The sequence below is a fragment of the Engraulis encrasicolus genome, chromosome 8 (assembly GCF_034702125.1).
Source record: "Engraulis encrasicolus isolate BLACKSEA-1 chromosome 8, IST_EnEncr_1.0, whole genome shotgun sequence".
Taxonomy (NCBI): domain Eukaryota; kingdom Metazoa; phylum Chordata; class Actinopteri; order Clupeiformes; family Engraulidae; genus Engraulis; species Engraulis encrasicolus.
Window position 1 is genome coordinate 19,538,836 of NC_085864.1, and position 13,881 is coordinate 19,552,716.

Genomic DNA, 13,881 nt, shown 5'->3' on the forward strand with positions numbered 1-13,881 from the left:
TCTCTCTGTCTGTCTGTATGTAGAGTGTTGGAGCCATAACCCCCACAGCCGGCCGGCGTTCGGCTGCATCCTGCGGCGGCTGCTGGCCATCGAGCAGTCAGCCATGTTCCAGATGCCCCTGGAGTGCTTCCACTCGCTGCAGGAGGACTGGAGGCTGGAGATACAGCAGATGTTCGACGAGCTGCGCGCCAAAGAGAAGGTGAGGGAGCGGTAGAGTAGAGTACTATGGGCATCTTTCTTGTGATGTGGAACACCTTCGCTTAAATGCATTCGAAATATTGATGGCGAGCATGACTTGACAAAAGATGTGATGCCTTTACAACGCTGAGCTAGTGCTCCGTAGCCTAGTGCTCAGGTGGCGCGGTTGGCAATAACGACTCATAGGAGTGCAGCTGGAAATACAGCAGATGTTCGACGAGCTGCGCGCCAAGGAGAAGGTGAGGAGCCATGCAGTAGTGTACGTAATGCACAGTATACGTATGTGTGTGGAGGTGTCCACAGGTGTTTCCACGTTGAGCTTTCCATTGGAGCCAGGGCTCTAAATTTAGAATACATACTTCTCAATGTCTCTACGAAGGATAAAGGTCCAGCATCTATTGTAGCCTAATACATTTTTAAATTGCATTGTTGAGTGCCCCTCACCTTTTTAGATGCGTCCCAGCATCTCTATAAGAGGGTCTGTCTGTCCGTCCGTCCGTCCGTCCGTCCGTCCGTCCGTCTGAAACGCATTCCTTCAATTGTGTCTGAAACGCATTCCTTCAATTGTTCCTACCTGTGGCCACAAGGCGGCAGACTTGCCATTTTGGACCGGAGCGAATGCGTGCAAGCGTTCTATACTAAACCGGATGCTAACGTTGGCGAAAAGTAGCCTAGCCACAGGCTAACTGACAAACGTGAGGCCAACAACTCAGCCGATCGTGATGTACGCCACAAATAGACCAATCGACCTCATATTTAGACACTACAATGTTGATTTCTGCCTTCGATTTTCATCAGTTAAGAAATCTAGCGTCGGATTAACACATTATTAAGGTAGTAAAGCGAGTTGCCGCCATGTTTGTTTTCCAGAATCACCAGAGAGCTCACGTGCAGCATTCTGGGTAATTGAGTTTCACTGCTTTGTGCCTTGACGGTGAAGCTGGTATTGAAAAAAAGTCCATAAGCGCATGATTCACCCAAACGGTTTTATTTATTTATTATTTGTCGATGTTTAGATTCTTTCCCACATGCACATAATGCTGAAATGGCGTGATACTAAGGGTTGTTAGGCCTAATAAATGTCTGGTAATTTGTAATGTTCACTTCATCTAGGCTATGTGAAATTTCAAATCATAGCCTATGGTTCTTTTCCAAATCCAAGAATGATGATAAGCTTATTATACCCTAAACTGCAAAAAATAAAGCCATGTCTCGCCATTTTGCTGCCTTGCTGCCTGCCACAATATTTGAAGTGTCCATGATGACCAATAAACAAAAAGTACATCCTCGGGGGCGTTGACAGGCTAGGAGGAGGCCAGGGGGGGCGTTTGGTGGTGGTGGGGGGGTGGGGGTGGGGGAATGGCATAGTTGGAACTGGCATAGAGGGACGCATCTGTTGTCCGCCTGTCGGCCTTGTTTAGATGCGTCCAGCATCTCTATAACAGGGTCTGTCTGTCCGTCCGTCCGTCCGTCCGTCCGTCTGAAACGCTTTCATTACATTTCCGTCCGTCTGAAACGCTTTCATTCAATTGTTGTCTGTCTGAAACGCTTTCTTTAAATTGTTCCTTCCTGTGGCCACAAGGCGGCAGACTACGGAGCGAATGCGTGCAAGCATAGCCTTTCTATACTAAACCGGATGCTAACGTTGGCGAAAAGTAGCCTAGCCACAGGCTAACTGACAAACGTGAGGCCAACAACTCAGCCGATCGTGATGTACGCCACAAATAGACCAATCGACCTCATATTTAGACACTACAATGTTGATTTCTGCCTTCGATTTTCATCAGTTAAGAAATCTAGCGTCGGATTAACACATTATTAAGGTAGTAAAGCGAGTTGCCGCCATGTTTGTTTTCCAGAATCACCCGGGTAGAATCACCCTGCTCACGTGCAGCATTCTGGGTAATTGAGTTTCACGTTATTAATGCACAAAATGCGTGTTTTTAAAAATAATGCTGCAGTGAGTTTAAAAAATCAAACCAACTGCCATTTGGAAGGGCAATGGTGCTTTTCGTTGCGCTCAGAGAGAGTACGGGAGAGAACGCGTCTTTCGTAATTGCTTTGCAGTCGTGTGCATTTGATAAACTCTGGCACGGAAGTTCACTGCTTTGTGCCTTGACGGTGAAGCTGGTATTGAAAAAAAGTCCATAATTCACCTAAAGGTTCAACCCATAAGCGCATGATTCACCCAAACGGTTTTATTTATTTATTATTTGTCGATGTTTAGATTCTTTCCCACATGCACATAATTCTGAAATGGCGTGATACTAAAGGTTGTTAGGCCTAATAAATGTCTGGTAATTTGTAATGTAGCCTACTTCATCTAGGCTATGTGAAATTTCAAATAATAGCCTATGGTTCTTTTCCAAATCCAACAATGATGATAAGCTTATTATACCCTAAACTGCAAAAAATAAAGCCATGTCTCGCCATTTTGCTGCCTTGCTGCCTGCCACAATATTTGGAGTGTCCATGATGACCAATAAACAAAAAGTACATCCTCGGGGGGCGTTGACAGGCTAGGAGGAGGCCAGGGGGGCGTTTGGGGGGGGGGAAATGGCATAGTTGGAACTGGCATAGAGGGACGCATCTGTTGTCCGCCTGTCGGCCTTGTTTTTACTTGAATTCTATTTTTTTTCATCACCAGCCAAACTGGATCCTGGAAATTACGTATTCTTACTGGCCAAACACAATGTGTCAAAGTGGCTAGTAACTTTGTCTTTTCAAACAGCTAAACTGAATTTTTACCATTTGGCCAGTTGGCAGGTGTCAATTTAGAGCCCTGATAGGCGCATACGTAATATTGGGGTTGTAGCTTTTTTTTCTCCTCCAATCTTCTCTTGTGTAATGCTATGCTGTGCAACTCAGGGACACCTCAATGTTTTTGTATTTGATTAATAAAGTACCTCTGCTCTGAGACTACTCTACTATCTACCTTGCACATCTACCATACTCCACTCCTCACTCCTCTTAGTGTTGCTCTCCTTTGTACAGTACAGTGTTACTGACCATCATTGTTGAGTCACTTCAGTTGAAAACATGAAATATTGATGTTGAGCATGACTTGACAAAAGATGCGATGCCTTGACAACCATGCTCCAGTACTCAGGTGGCGCGGTTGGCAATAACAGCTCAGAGGAGTGCAACTGGAGACCAGGGTTGCCAGATGAGGCTGATGATTTCCAGCCCAAAAAATGTTCAAAATCCGCCTGGAAGCACTAAATCCCACCCCATTTGAACTAAATTCTATTCATTTCTATGGGCATATACTGGTACAAAAACCCGCCCAAATGCCATTTTTACCCACAGACGACCATCCTAAGCAGCCCAATTGGGCGGGAAACCACCCAATCTGGTAACATCACTGGAGACCAGAGAAGACTCCATGGCAATACACTAACACATGCACGCAGAGCAGAGTGCACCCTACACTACCATTACATTACATTACACCGCCACTGTATTGCATTACGTGGCAATTAGCTGACGCACTTACACCAAGTGAGTCATGGTGAATTAGGAACAGGAGCAGGGGGAGTCCCCATGGAGTCATATGGGCCTATATGATGTACTCCAGTGGTTCCCAAACTGGAGGCCGGGACACCTCGGGGGGGTCGCGGAGGTACTGAAGAGGGGTCGCGGACAAAAGTCGCGGCATTGCATAAAAACAGGAAATCCACAGCTAACATAATTCCATAATTTGATTACGGTTAACAGTCTTCACTTGTACGGTTAATAGATATTGGCCTATTTGTTGTCCTGTGGATTTCTAGCAATATCAGCAGGCAAACTATTAATGGAAAATCTAGCAATATTTATGGACAAAAGAAATGCCAGGCAATTAATATTGCCACATTTTCCATTGATAGTTTGCCTGCTGATATTGCTAGAATTCCATTGCTATGTTAAGACTGTGGGGGATGGGTGGGGGGTCGCGAAAAGTCCAAAAGGGGGTTCCCGCTGAAGAAGTTTGGGAACCACTGATGTACTCAAGGCCACTTCAGCTGTGGGTGATGGCTGCAGGAGGAGAGTAGTGGCTGGTTATCCACTTCCACACACCAGACACTTTTTCTAGCGATATAAGAATGGAACACATAGGAATGGAACATATTTTTCTAGCGATATAGGAATGGACCGTAAAGCTGTCCAAGATTCACACCAATTGTGTGTGTGTGTGTGTGTGTCTTGTGTGTTATATGCATAGGTGTCTCATGCATTTATGTATATACGTATACTTTTTTTTAAAAGTACGATTTCATATCTGAGTTGCACCAGTGAACTTTTGTTTCTAGGATCATATATATACATTTGTGTAGTCTCCTGTACTAGTATCAGCAACAGGGGCGGAGCACTGGTATTGTGACAGGGGGGGCGGGAGATGTGTCAGAGGCCCCTCTCATACCAAAAAATACCAGAAATAAAGGCATTTACAATTTCAAAATGCCACAGTAATCTTCGCTAAGAGATTCACACAGGACAAGTAAGGCTAGTTTTATTTCACATCAAACATAAGCCACAAATCAGCTCTCTGAGTGATCCATTCTCCCTTACCTGCACAGGGCACTGTTCTGCGCATTAAAGAAATATCTTACAAAAAACACATAGAAATGTCCATGTTAATGGCGTTGGACCCACAAAATATCGTAGAAGGGGCCCCTGCAAGATGCCTCCCCTCTCTGTTCCGCTACTGTTCTGCAACCATCGAATCATATGACCAGCTCACCTCATCCCATTTTAAGATATTTTTTGTAGATCCAGCAGCTTTGTGCACATTCTTAGTTTGCAAGCAGGTACGGTAATGTTCTTCCAGCTTATTTTAAAAAGTACCCTGCTATGCTAAGCTTGCCCTTTTCCTCGCAGCCTGCCACTAAAAATAGATCTGTCGGAAGTCTGATGATCAATGTAAAATAAAAGAAAGGAGGGCAGGATTATGTAATTTGACTGGTTTGACATATTTGAAACACGTTCAGGATCCACACCTGCAGCGTAGAAGCAATAGAGAAGGGCGAATAGAATCAGAGAGGAGGAATGATTGGGTCGACATGGCACAAACAAATGTTCATCTTGCTTTATCAAAGTCCTCTATTGCAATTCCTTAATCGAACCCCTCCAAAAATGTAGGAAAACTTAATTGTATTCGTCGTCTTCTTTGTGCTTGTATTCTACTGCTGGGCATACACACACGCATGCATGCACACAGCAATTCTGTTCCCATTCTACTGGTGTACTACACACAGAAAGCCTTTCCTAAATTCTACCGTAGTAGATTCTGCATAAGGAGGCCTCCAGTCATGCTGTCAAGAGTCTGTCCTGTGAAGGATTTTAAGATGAATTACGACCCAATTTCTCAGGTGCTTGATCAGACGCATCACACAAGCTGTAGGAGAATATGTGTGTGTGTGTGTGTGTGTGTGTGTGTGTGTGTGTGTGTGTGTGTGTGTGTGTGTGTGTGTGTGTGTGTGTGTGTGTGTGTGTGTGTGTGTGTGTGTGTGTGTGTGTGTGTGTGTGTGTGTGTGTGTGTGTGTGTGTGTGATAATAATGTACCGGTAACGTTATAATCTAATTTGTGTTTGTGTTTGTGATAGGAGCTGCGTTTGTGGGAGGAGGCGCTGGCTAATGTAATGTAATGTTATAAATAATATAAATGTGTGTTTGTGTTGGTGATAGGAGTTGCGTTCGTGGGAGGAAGCGCTAGCTAAATGTAAAGTAATGCTATAATATAATGTGTGTTTGTGTTATATAATGTTATATATAATGTTATTATAATGTAATGTTAAAGTTATAATATAATATAATGTGTGTGTGTTTGCCCCCCTGTTGGAGCTGCGTTCGTGGGAGGAATGTAATGTTATAATATTGTTATAATAATGTAATGTTATAAAATAATATAATGTGTGTTTTCCCCCTGTAGGAGCTGCGTTCATGGGTGGAGGCGCTGGCTAAATGTAATGTTATAATAATGTTATAACATAATGTGTGTTTTCCCCCTGTAGGAGCTGCGTTCATGGGAGGAAGCGCTGGCTAAATGTAATGCTATAATATAATGTGTGTGTGTTTTCCCCCTGTAGGAGCTGCGTTCGTGGGAGGAATGTAATGTTGTAATATTGTTATAATAATGTAATGTTATAAAATAATATAATGTGTGTTTTCCCCCTGTAGGAGCTGCGTTCGTGGGAGGAGGCGCTGGCTCGGGCGGCCGAGGAGCAGAGGGAGCAGGAGGAGCAGCTGAGGAGGAGGGAGCAGGAGCTGGCGGAGCGGGAGATCGACATCGTGGAGCGCGAGCTCAACATCATCATCCACCAGATGTACCAGGAGAAGCCGCACGTGAAGAAGCGCAAGGGCCACTTCAAGAAGAGCAGGCTGCTGAAGCTGGGCCGAGACAGCAACTCCATCAGCCTGCCCTCTGGTGGGTGGAGGTGGAACTGTAACCACCAACAATAATATAATGCAGTCAGTGGTTCTTATCCTTTTTAACCCGTTGAGACACGGCGTTGTAAATTTGCTGTCACCAGAATGGCAATGACCGAGTCATAGTGCATTACGAAAGACCCTCTGTAATGTCATAGTAGAGCCCCCATACTCAAATAGCGGCTCGCGAGCCATTTGTGGCATCTATTTGTGGCCCTCGAATAATTTTGAAAAATTTAAAAAAAAAAAAAAACAATTTAGGTCCGATCGCGCTGCCGGCTCTTATTTTGAAATCGCGCCACAGACGCTAGGAAGACGCGTGCCGTGCCCCGCCCCCTCAATCAGTTTCTCCCTGCAGGCTCCAAACAGAAGTGACTACAAGGGTGGGTTGTTGTGAGGTAGACTACAGAAGGGGAGGACGGTATCAGAACTTGTAAATAAATAATTTACAAAGTTCTCTTTGCCTCGTTTTTGAAAGTAATGGTCCACATTTCATTGCAAACAGTGTGTTAGGACTTCGAATTGGTTTAGCACTAGCTGTAGCTAGTTGCTAACACAAATGAAGGCAAATTGTGTTTGAGCTCTGCTGGCAGCTAACTAGTGGTAGCCTACTTAAAAACGAATTGCTTGATAAACTTTTCACACTTTTAAACAGTCCCCAAATAAAAAAAAAAAGCAAAACCTGAGGTGTCCTCCTCTTTGCTGGGTCCATGATATTATTGCATTATGCAGTAGGCATGTGAGAGCTGCATAAACAAAGTCATAATAAGCAACATTTGTTTGAAAAGCGTTATCTTCAGGCTTATTGGTTTTCTCACTAATAAATAAATATTTCTGGATGTAGTCTGCAAATATAGGCTAACAAATAATCTTGTGTCATTTCAAAAAAAAAAATGAAGGGTGGCAATGACAGCAAGGCAGGCACCTCACACAACAGTGCTCCAGGAAAATGCAGGCCAGGCCCTGTAGTCGTATGAGAGAATTTCCCCCCCATCCTGTCACTGTTTTTGTGCTTACAAAGGCGTTATCATTTTTTGTTATGTTTTTTTTTTTTTTTTGGGCGGGGGGGTCGTGGCTCGTGTTGGCCCTTTAATGGGAGAAATTTTGAAAAACTGGCCCTCGGGGACTTTTAATTGAGTATCCCTGTAGTAGAGTAATACTATGGTAATTAACCTTACAAGGACTATTATGGCGTGCCACTGGAGGTATGGCGTGCACTATGGGGCTACGGTTTTTAACTTTTTTCTTAATAATACACCTCCTTACCTGTGCCCGAGACAAGCCACAAACTCCAAACCTAAACTTCTAGATGCAGTAAAAAATTATTAACTACAATGGTTCTTGCTTGAGACATTAGTCAATACCAATAAGCATCATTTTGGTCACAACCTCAACACAAACAAAATTCTGCGTACTCCCTGCAATCTCTTGCGCGCCCCTAGGGGGTGTCTGCACCCCGGGTTAAGAACCACTGATATTATATATTGTATATTGATATACAGTATTGTATGTTGAGATGTTTTCATATATATTGTGTGTATAGCAATACCATATGCTACTACACCAAGGGTGAGCCAGTACTTTTCCAGAGACTGTGTTTACAGTAATGTTTGCTTATCATCGTCTCATGTTGCACCAGGTTTCGAGCACAAGATCACGGTGCAGGCGTCGCCAAGTGTGGACAAGAGGAAAACGCAGGGCAGCGAAACGACCACGCCCCCAGCCAGCCCTGGAGTTATGCCTCGCCTCAGGGCCATACGCCGTGAGTAGCACGCTGTCCCTAACACACTCAGGGCCATACGCCGTGAGTAGCACCCTGTCCCTCACACACACTCTTATCCACCCCTTTCCTCTACAGGGCCATACGCCGTGAGTAGCACGCTGTCCCTAACACACTTTTATCCACTGTCCCTAACACACTCTTATCCACTGTCCCTAACACACTCTTATCCACTGTCCCTCACACACTCTTATCCACTGTCCCTAACACACTCCTATCCACCCCTTTCCTCTACAGGGACATACGCCGTGAGTAGCACACTGTCCCTAACCTTACCCGCCTCCGCCCTCTCCTTAACCTCGGCCACCAGGGCCATACGCCGTGGGTAGCACACCTTCACGTGTCCCTAACATCACTCCTCAGGGCCTCACACCTCACACCTTCGCATATCCCTAACAGGGGTGGAACTTCAAAATGTTCCCCACCAGTCACTGTGGCCTCAAACACAACATATCCACCCCTGTCCTCCTCAGGGCCATATGCTGTGAGTAGCACACCTTCGCATGTCTCTAACCTCACTATACGCCGTGAGTAGCACACCTTCGCATGTCTCTAACCTCACTATACGCCGTGAGTAGCACACCTTCACATGTGCTTAGGGCCATACGCCGTGAGTAGCACACCTTCGCATGTCTCTGACCTACACATATCCATCCCTCGCCTCAGGGCCATACGTAGATATTAATCTTACTAGCCAGACACACACTGACTAATGGGTCAAAGTGGCTTGTAGGTTGGTCTTTTCTACAAGCCAAACTGAAATTTCATCAGCATTTGGCCGGTTGGCTGGTGTTCATTTAAAGTCCCGGCCATGAGTAGCACACCTTCACATGTCCCTAACCTCCTAACCATACGCCATGAGTAGCACACCTTCACATGTCCCTAACCTCACCCCACACACAGCATACAATATCCACTCCTCCCCTCTTCAGGGCCATATGTTGTGTCTACCAGTGCATGTCACCTCCTCTCCCCTCTCTCCGCTCTCAATCTAAACCTCCTCTCTCTCTCCTCTCCCTCCCCTCTCAATCTAAATCTCCTCTCCCCTCTCTCCGCTCTCAATCTAAATCTCCTCTCTCTCTCCCCTCTCTCTTCCCAAGCACAACCTCACCCCATACCCCACTCCTAAAAGAACTTCCCCTCCCTGCTCTCTCCTCACTTCGAGTGCATTACAATATGCGGCCTTGCCTCCTCCACTTGTGCTTGTTTCCTTGCCCCGCCTCCTGGCCCCTCCTCTGTGGAGAAAACGATAAAGTTTCTCAGCTGTCAGCCTAGCCACAACACCTTTTGAGGGACTGTTTTTCATTCACCATCCCAATTGCTAATGAGAAAAATAGTTTACAATTGAGCTTTTGCAAGATATTGAAATATAATGCTGTTGTCAGTGATGTCATCATGACATATTACTTCTTGGTACAAGGAAACAAGCACAAGTGAAGGAGGCAAGGCCGCATATTGTAATGCACTCCTAATCTCCCTTACTGTTCTTAGCATCACTCTACCCTCTCCACTCGTTGTACTCCTCTAAAATGTTGTCAAAGGCTTCATTGTTTCCCTCAATGCCTGTTGGACCGGTCTTGGCTAAAAATGCCCGGTCTGATTTATTTTTCATTTCCCCTCCTCTGATTCCCCTCCACTTTACTCTCCTCCCCTCCCTTCTCCGCCTCTCCACTTCTCTCTTCAAACTCTCTCCTCTCTCATTCCATCCTTTTTGACTACCATACCAGTATCTCCCCTCCTTCCTCCACCCTCTGCTCCCCTCTCCCCATCTCCGCCCCTCATATTTGCCAAAGCCCTGTCTCGCTACAGGCGTCTCACGCAGGGTGCAGAGCAAATGTAATTTGACAGTCATCAAAAGCGAAAATGACCTGAGTAAGCATACACAGCACGGGGCTTTTGCAGGACCAAAAAATTATGTTTCTCGCTAACAGCACCATACAGCAAAGTAATGGCCATCTCTGTATTTCAAGGTTCGCTCTGCAATATTTTAGTGGTTTATTTCCAGAATTCATGCTGCCCATCCACAAATGTTAGCTGTTTCCATGAATACTTGCCACTACCATCGACTTCTCCATTTTGAATTTCCAGTAATAGACATTTTTAGCAGGAAAACTTACTGGGGGGTGTTCAGCTGAGAATCGGGCTGATATTCGTGTAGTTTGAGCCTGCCTTTACAGAGCCTTGGTTATATAGTTCTGGAGCAGTTTGGGTTAGTTAGGTACCTTACTGAAGGGAACTTCAGCTATGTATGAAAGTACTGGTAAGGGTGAGATTTAAACCAGCAACCCTCTGATCTAAAGACCCAGTCCCTATCCACAGACCCACGGCTGCTTCAGCTACTGGACCGTTTCCCTTTATGGTCTGTTGTAGAGTAGAGTAGAGTAGAGTAGAGTAGGGTACTTTTATTAATCCCAAAGAAAATGAAGGTGTCTGTCATCCTACAAAATCCTATAAATACAAAAATACCCAAAGACCTAATACACATCATTGCACATTGCAGTAAACATATAGCACACATTTGAATACAATCAGCCTTCCAGTAGTTCACACACACAAACACACACAAGTAGCAGTGATTGAATGTTGTGTGTTGTGTGTTCTGCAGTGACCCCCGGTAGTGACGGCAGGAAGACGTGGGGCCGCAGCTCCGTGTGCAAGGAGGAGGTGGTGAGCGGCAAGAAGAAGGGCCGCACCTGGGGACCCAGCTCCACCCACCAGAAGGAGAGGGTCGGGGGAGAGGACAGGTAGCTACATTATACAGTGCCCTCCATAATTATTGGCACCCCTGGTTAAGATGTGTTTTTTAGCTTCCAATTATTTTATTTTTTTCTAAATAATATGGGACCTTAATGGAAAAAAAGAGAAAAATCCAACCTTCAATACAAGTGCATTTATTCAGTGGGGAAAAAATCCCACATAAAGAAATAATTATTTGACATCAAATAATGAGTGTCACAATTATTAGCACCCCTGGTGTTAATATTTTGTACAACCCCCTTTTGCCAACAAAACAGCACCTAATCTTCTCCTATAATGTTTCACAAGATGGGAAAAGACAGAAAGAGGGATCTTCAGCCATTCCTCTTTGCAGAATCTCTCTAAATCATCCAGAGACCTGGGTCCTCTCCTCTGTACTCTCCTCTTCAGCTCACCCCACAGGTTCTCAATGGGGTTGAGGTCAGGGGACTGAGATGGCCATGGGAGGAGCTTGATTTTGTGTCTGGTGAACCATTTCTGTGTAGATTTGGCCATATGTTTAGGGTCATTGTCTTGCTGGAAGACCCAGTGACGACCCAGCTTCAGCTTTCGGGCAGAGGGCAACAGATTTTGATTTAAAATGTCCTGGTATTTCAAACTATTCATGATGCCATGCACCCTGACAAGGTTCCCAGGGCCTTTGGAAGCGAAACAGCCCCACAGCATCACTGACCCACCCCCATACTTCACAGTGGGTATGAGGTGCTTTTCAGCATGCGCATCTTTCGTGGTACGCCAGACCCACTTAGAGTGTTTGTTGCCAAAAAGCTCAATCTTGGTCTCATCTGACCAAAGCACACGGTCCCAGTTGAAGCCCCAATACCGCTGGGCGAACTCCAGACGTTTGCGTTTATGATTGTGGGTGAGGAAAGATTTTCTCCGTGCATGCCTCCCAAACAGCTTGTTGGCGTGTAGACAGCGCCTGATGGTTGATTTGGAGACTTTGTGACCCCAGGATGCTACCATTTGTTGTAATTCTGTAACAGTGAGCTTTGGAGATATTTTGATTTCTCTTACCATCCTCCTCACTGTGCGTGGTGGCAAAATAAACTTGGGTCCTCGTCCAGGCTTGTTTACAACTGTTCCAGTTGTTTTGAACTTCTTAATTATTCCTCTCACAGTGGATATGGGCAGCTGCAGTTGAGTGGCAATCTTCTTGTAGCCTCTGCCTGACCTGTGAAGGTCGACGCACATCTGCCTCACTTGTATGCTGTGTTCCTTTGTCTTTCCCATGTTTAAGAGTGGATAAGAGAAATGGCCTCGGTGTCACGTCATATTTATACCCCAGGGAAACAGGAAGTGATGAATTACTAATTAAATGTTCCTACATACTCTGGTAAACTTTGTAAACTACTGTAGAAATGACAGAAATGCTTCAATTATATTTATTTCCTGGGAATTGTTAAGGGTGCCAATAATTGTGGAACAGGTGATTTAATGAAAAATAATTATTTTTCAGTCAGGGATTTTTTTATTTTCTTACAATTCATTTGAGTTGAAGGCTACATTTTCCTACAATTTTCAGTGTGACAGTATTCTTCTGCAATAAACACTGAATTTATTTTAAGGCTTTTAACACATCTCAACCAGGGGTGCCAATAATTATGGAGGGCACTGTACATGATAAACAGCACAGGTGAACACCATAGGGGAGAGGACAGGTAAGAAGGGCAGCACCTGGGGACCCAGCTCCACGTACCAGAGGGAGAGAGGTGTGTGTGTGTGTGTGTGTGTGTGTAACCCATAAACATGTACTGTATGTATAACGCACAAGCACCTCACCCAGCTCCACACTGCACCAGAGGGAGAGGGTGGGGGGAGAGGACAGGTAAGATATATCCATAATAACATATTATACATAATAAACACCACAGCTCCACAAACCAGAAGGAGAGGGTGAGGGGAGATAACAGGTCACTTTATTCAGCTGCACACTGAGACAAGAAAGCTTGCGCATACTGTTCACACCTGCAGCGTTTTACTTGCAATGTTTTGGTCTATTGACCTTCTTCAAGCAATTGACATTGAATTGCTTGAAAAACGTCAATGGACAGAAACAGCGCAAGTAACATAGCCATAGCAATGCTCATGCCAATTTGCATCTATGACAATGTGATCAGTGTTTTCCTCTTCCTGCTGTAAGGATGGAGTGTTTGTGAATGTTTTCTTTTTGCTTTCATACTTCAAATGCCTTTTGTTGTTTTTATCTCATGGCTGGATTATGTTTCAACTTCAACAGTCGACTAATCCAGCCATGAAATAAAAACAATAAAAGGGATTTCAAGTGTGTGGACTCCTCACTCTGAAAACTTCCGTCAGCCTTTGTCCTGCACCTTTTCCTGGGATGTGCACAATCTTCACCTTCAACTTTCTTCTTGCTCCCGATAGGCTGAAGTCTCTGGGTGAAGGGTGTAAGACGTGGTCGTCCAGTGCCCCCAACCTGGGCAAATCCCCCAAGCACATCCCCATGACCGCAGGCTTCTCCAGCCTCAACGAGATGGGTGAGTCACTCAGGGGGGTATTGCAAGAACATAGGTAATAACCATTATGGCAGATGGGGTCGCTGGCGGGCCTATTTGACTATCTGCTGAAAATACTCAGCTATATCATGACAACATTGCTATAACATTACAGAGAGCCTTAAGTAACATATTAAGACATAGACATTACAATTTTGGTGACAGTAAGATTATAACATAGGCTCTGCGCTAAGGGGTTAAGTGATAAACCAAAGTTAA

General features: G+C 44.9%; 1 protein-coding gene across 1 annotated transcript in view; it reads left to right on the plus strand.

Moving 5' to 3' along the window:
- map3k10 (mitogen-activated protein kinase kinase kinase 10) overlaps positions 1-13,881 on the plus strand; it is a 61,690-nt gene that overhangs the window by 38,309 nt on the left and 9,500 nt on the right. Inside the window, exons 6-10 of the mRNA XM_063205989.1 lie at positions 24-199; positions 6,358-6,604; positions 8,246-8,368; positions 10,992-11,130; positions 13,532-13,644. Of these exons, the coding sequence (XP_063062059.1) occupies positions 24-199; positions 6,358-6,604; positions 8,246-8,368; positions 10,992-11,130; positions 13,532-13,644 (798 nt within the window). The remainder of the gene's footprint in view (positions 1-23; positions 200-6,357; positions 6,605-8,245; positions 8,369-10,991; positions 11,131-13,531; positions 13,645-13,881) is intronic.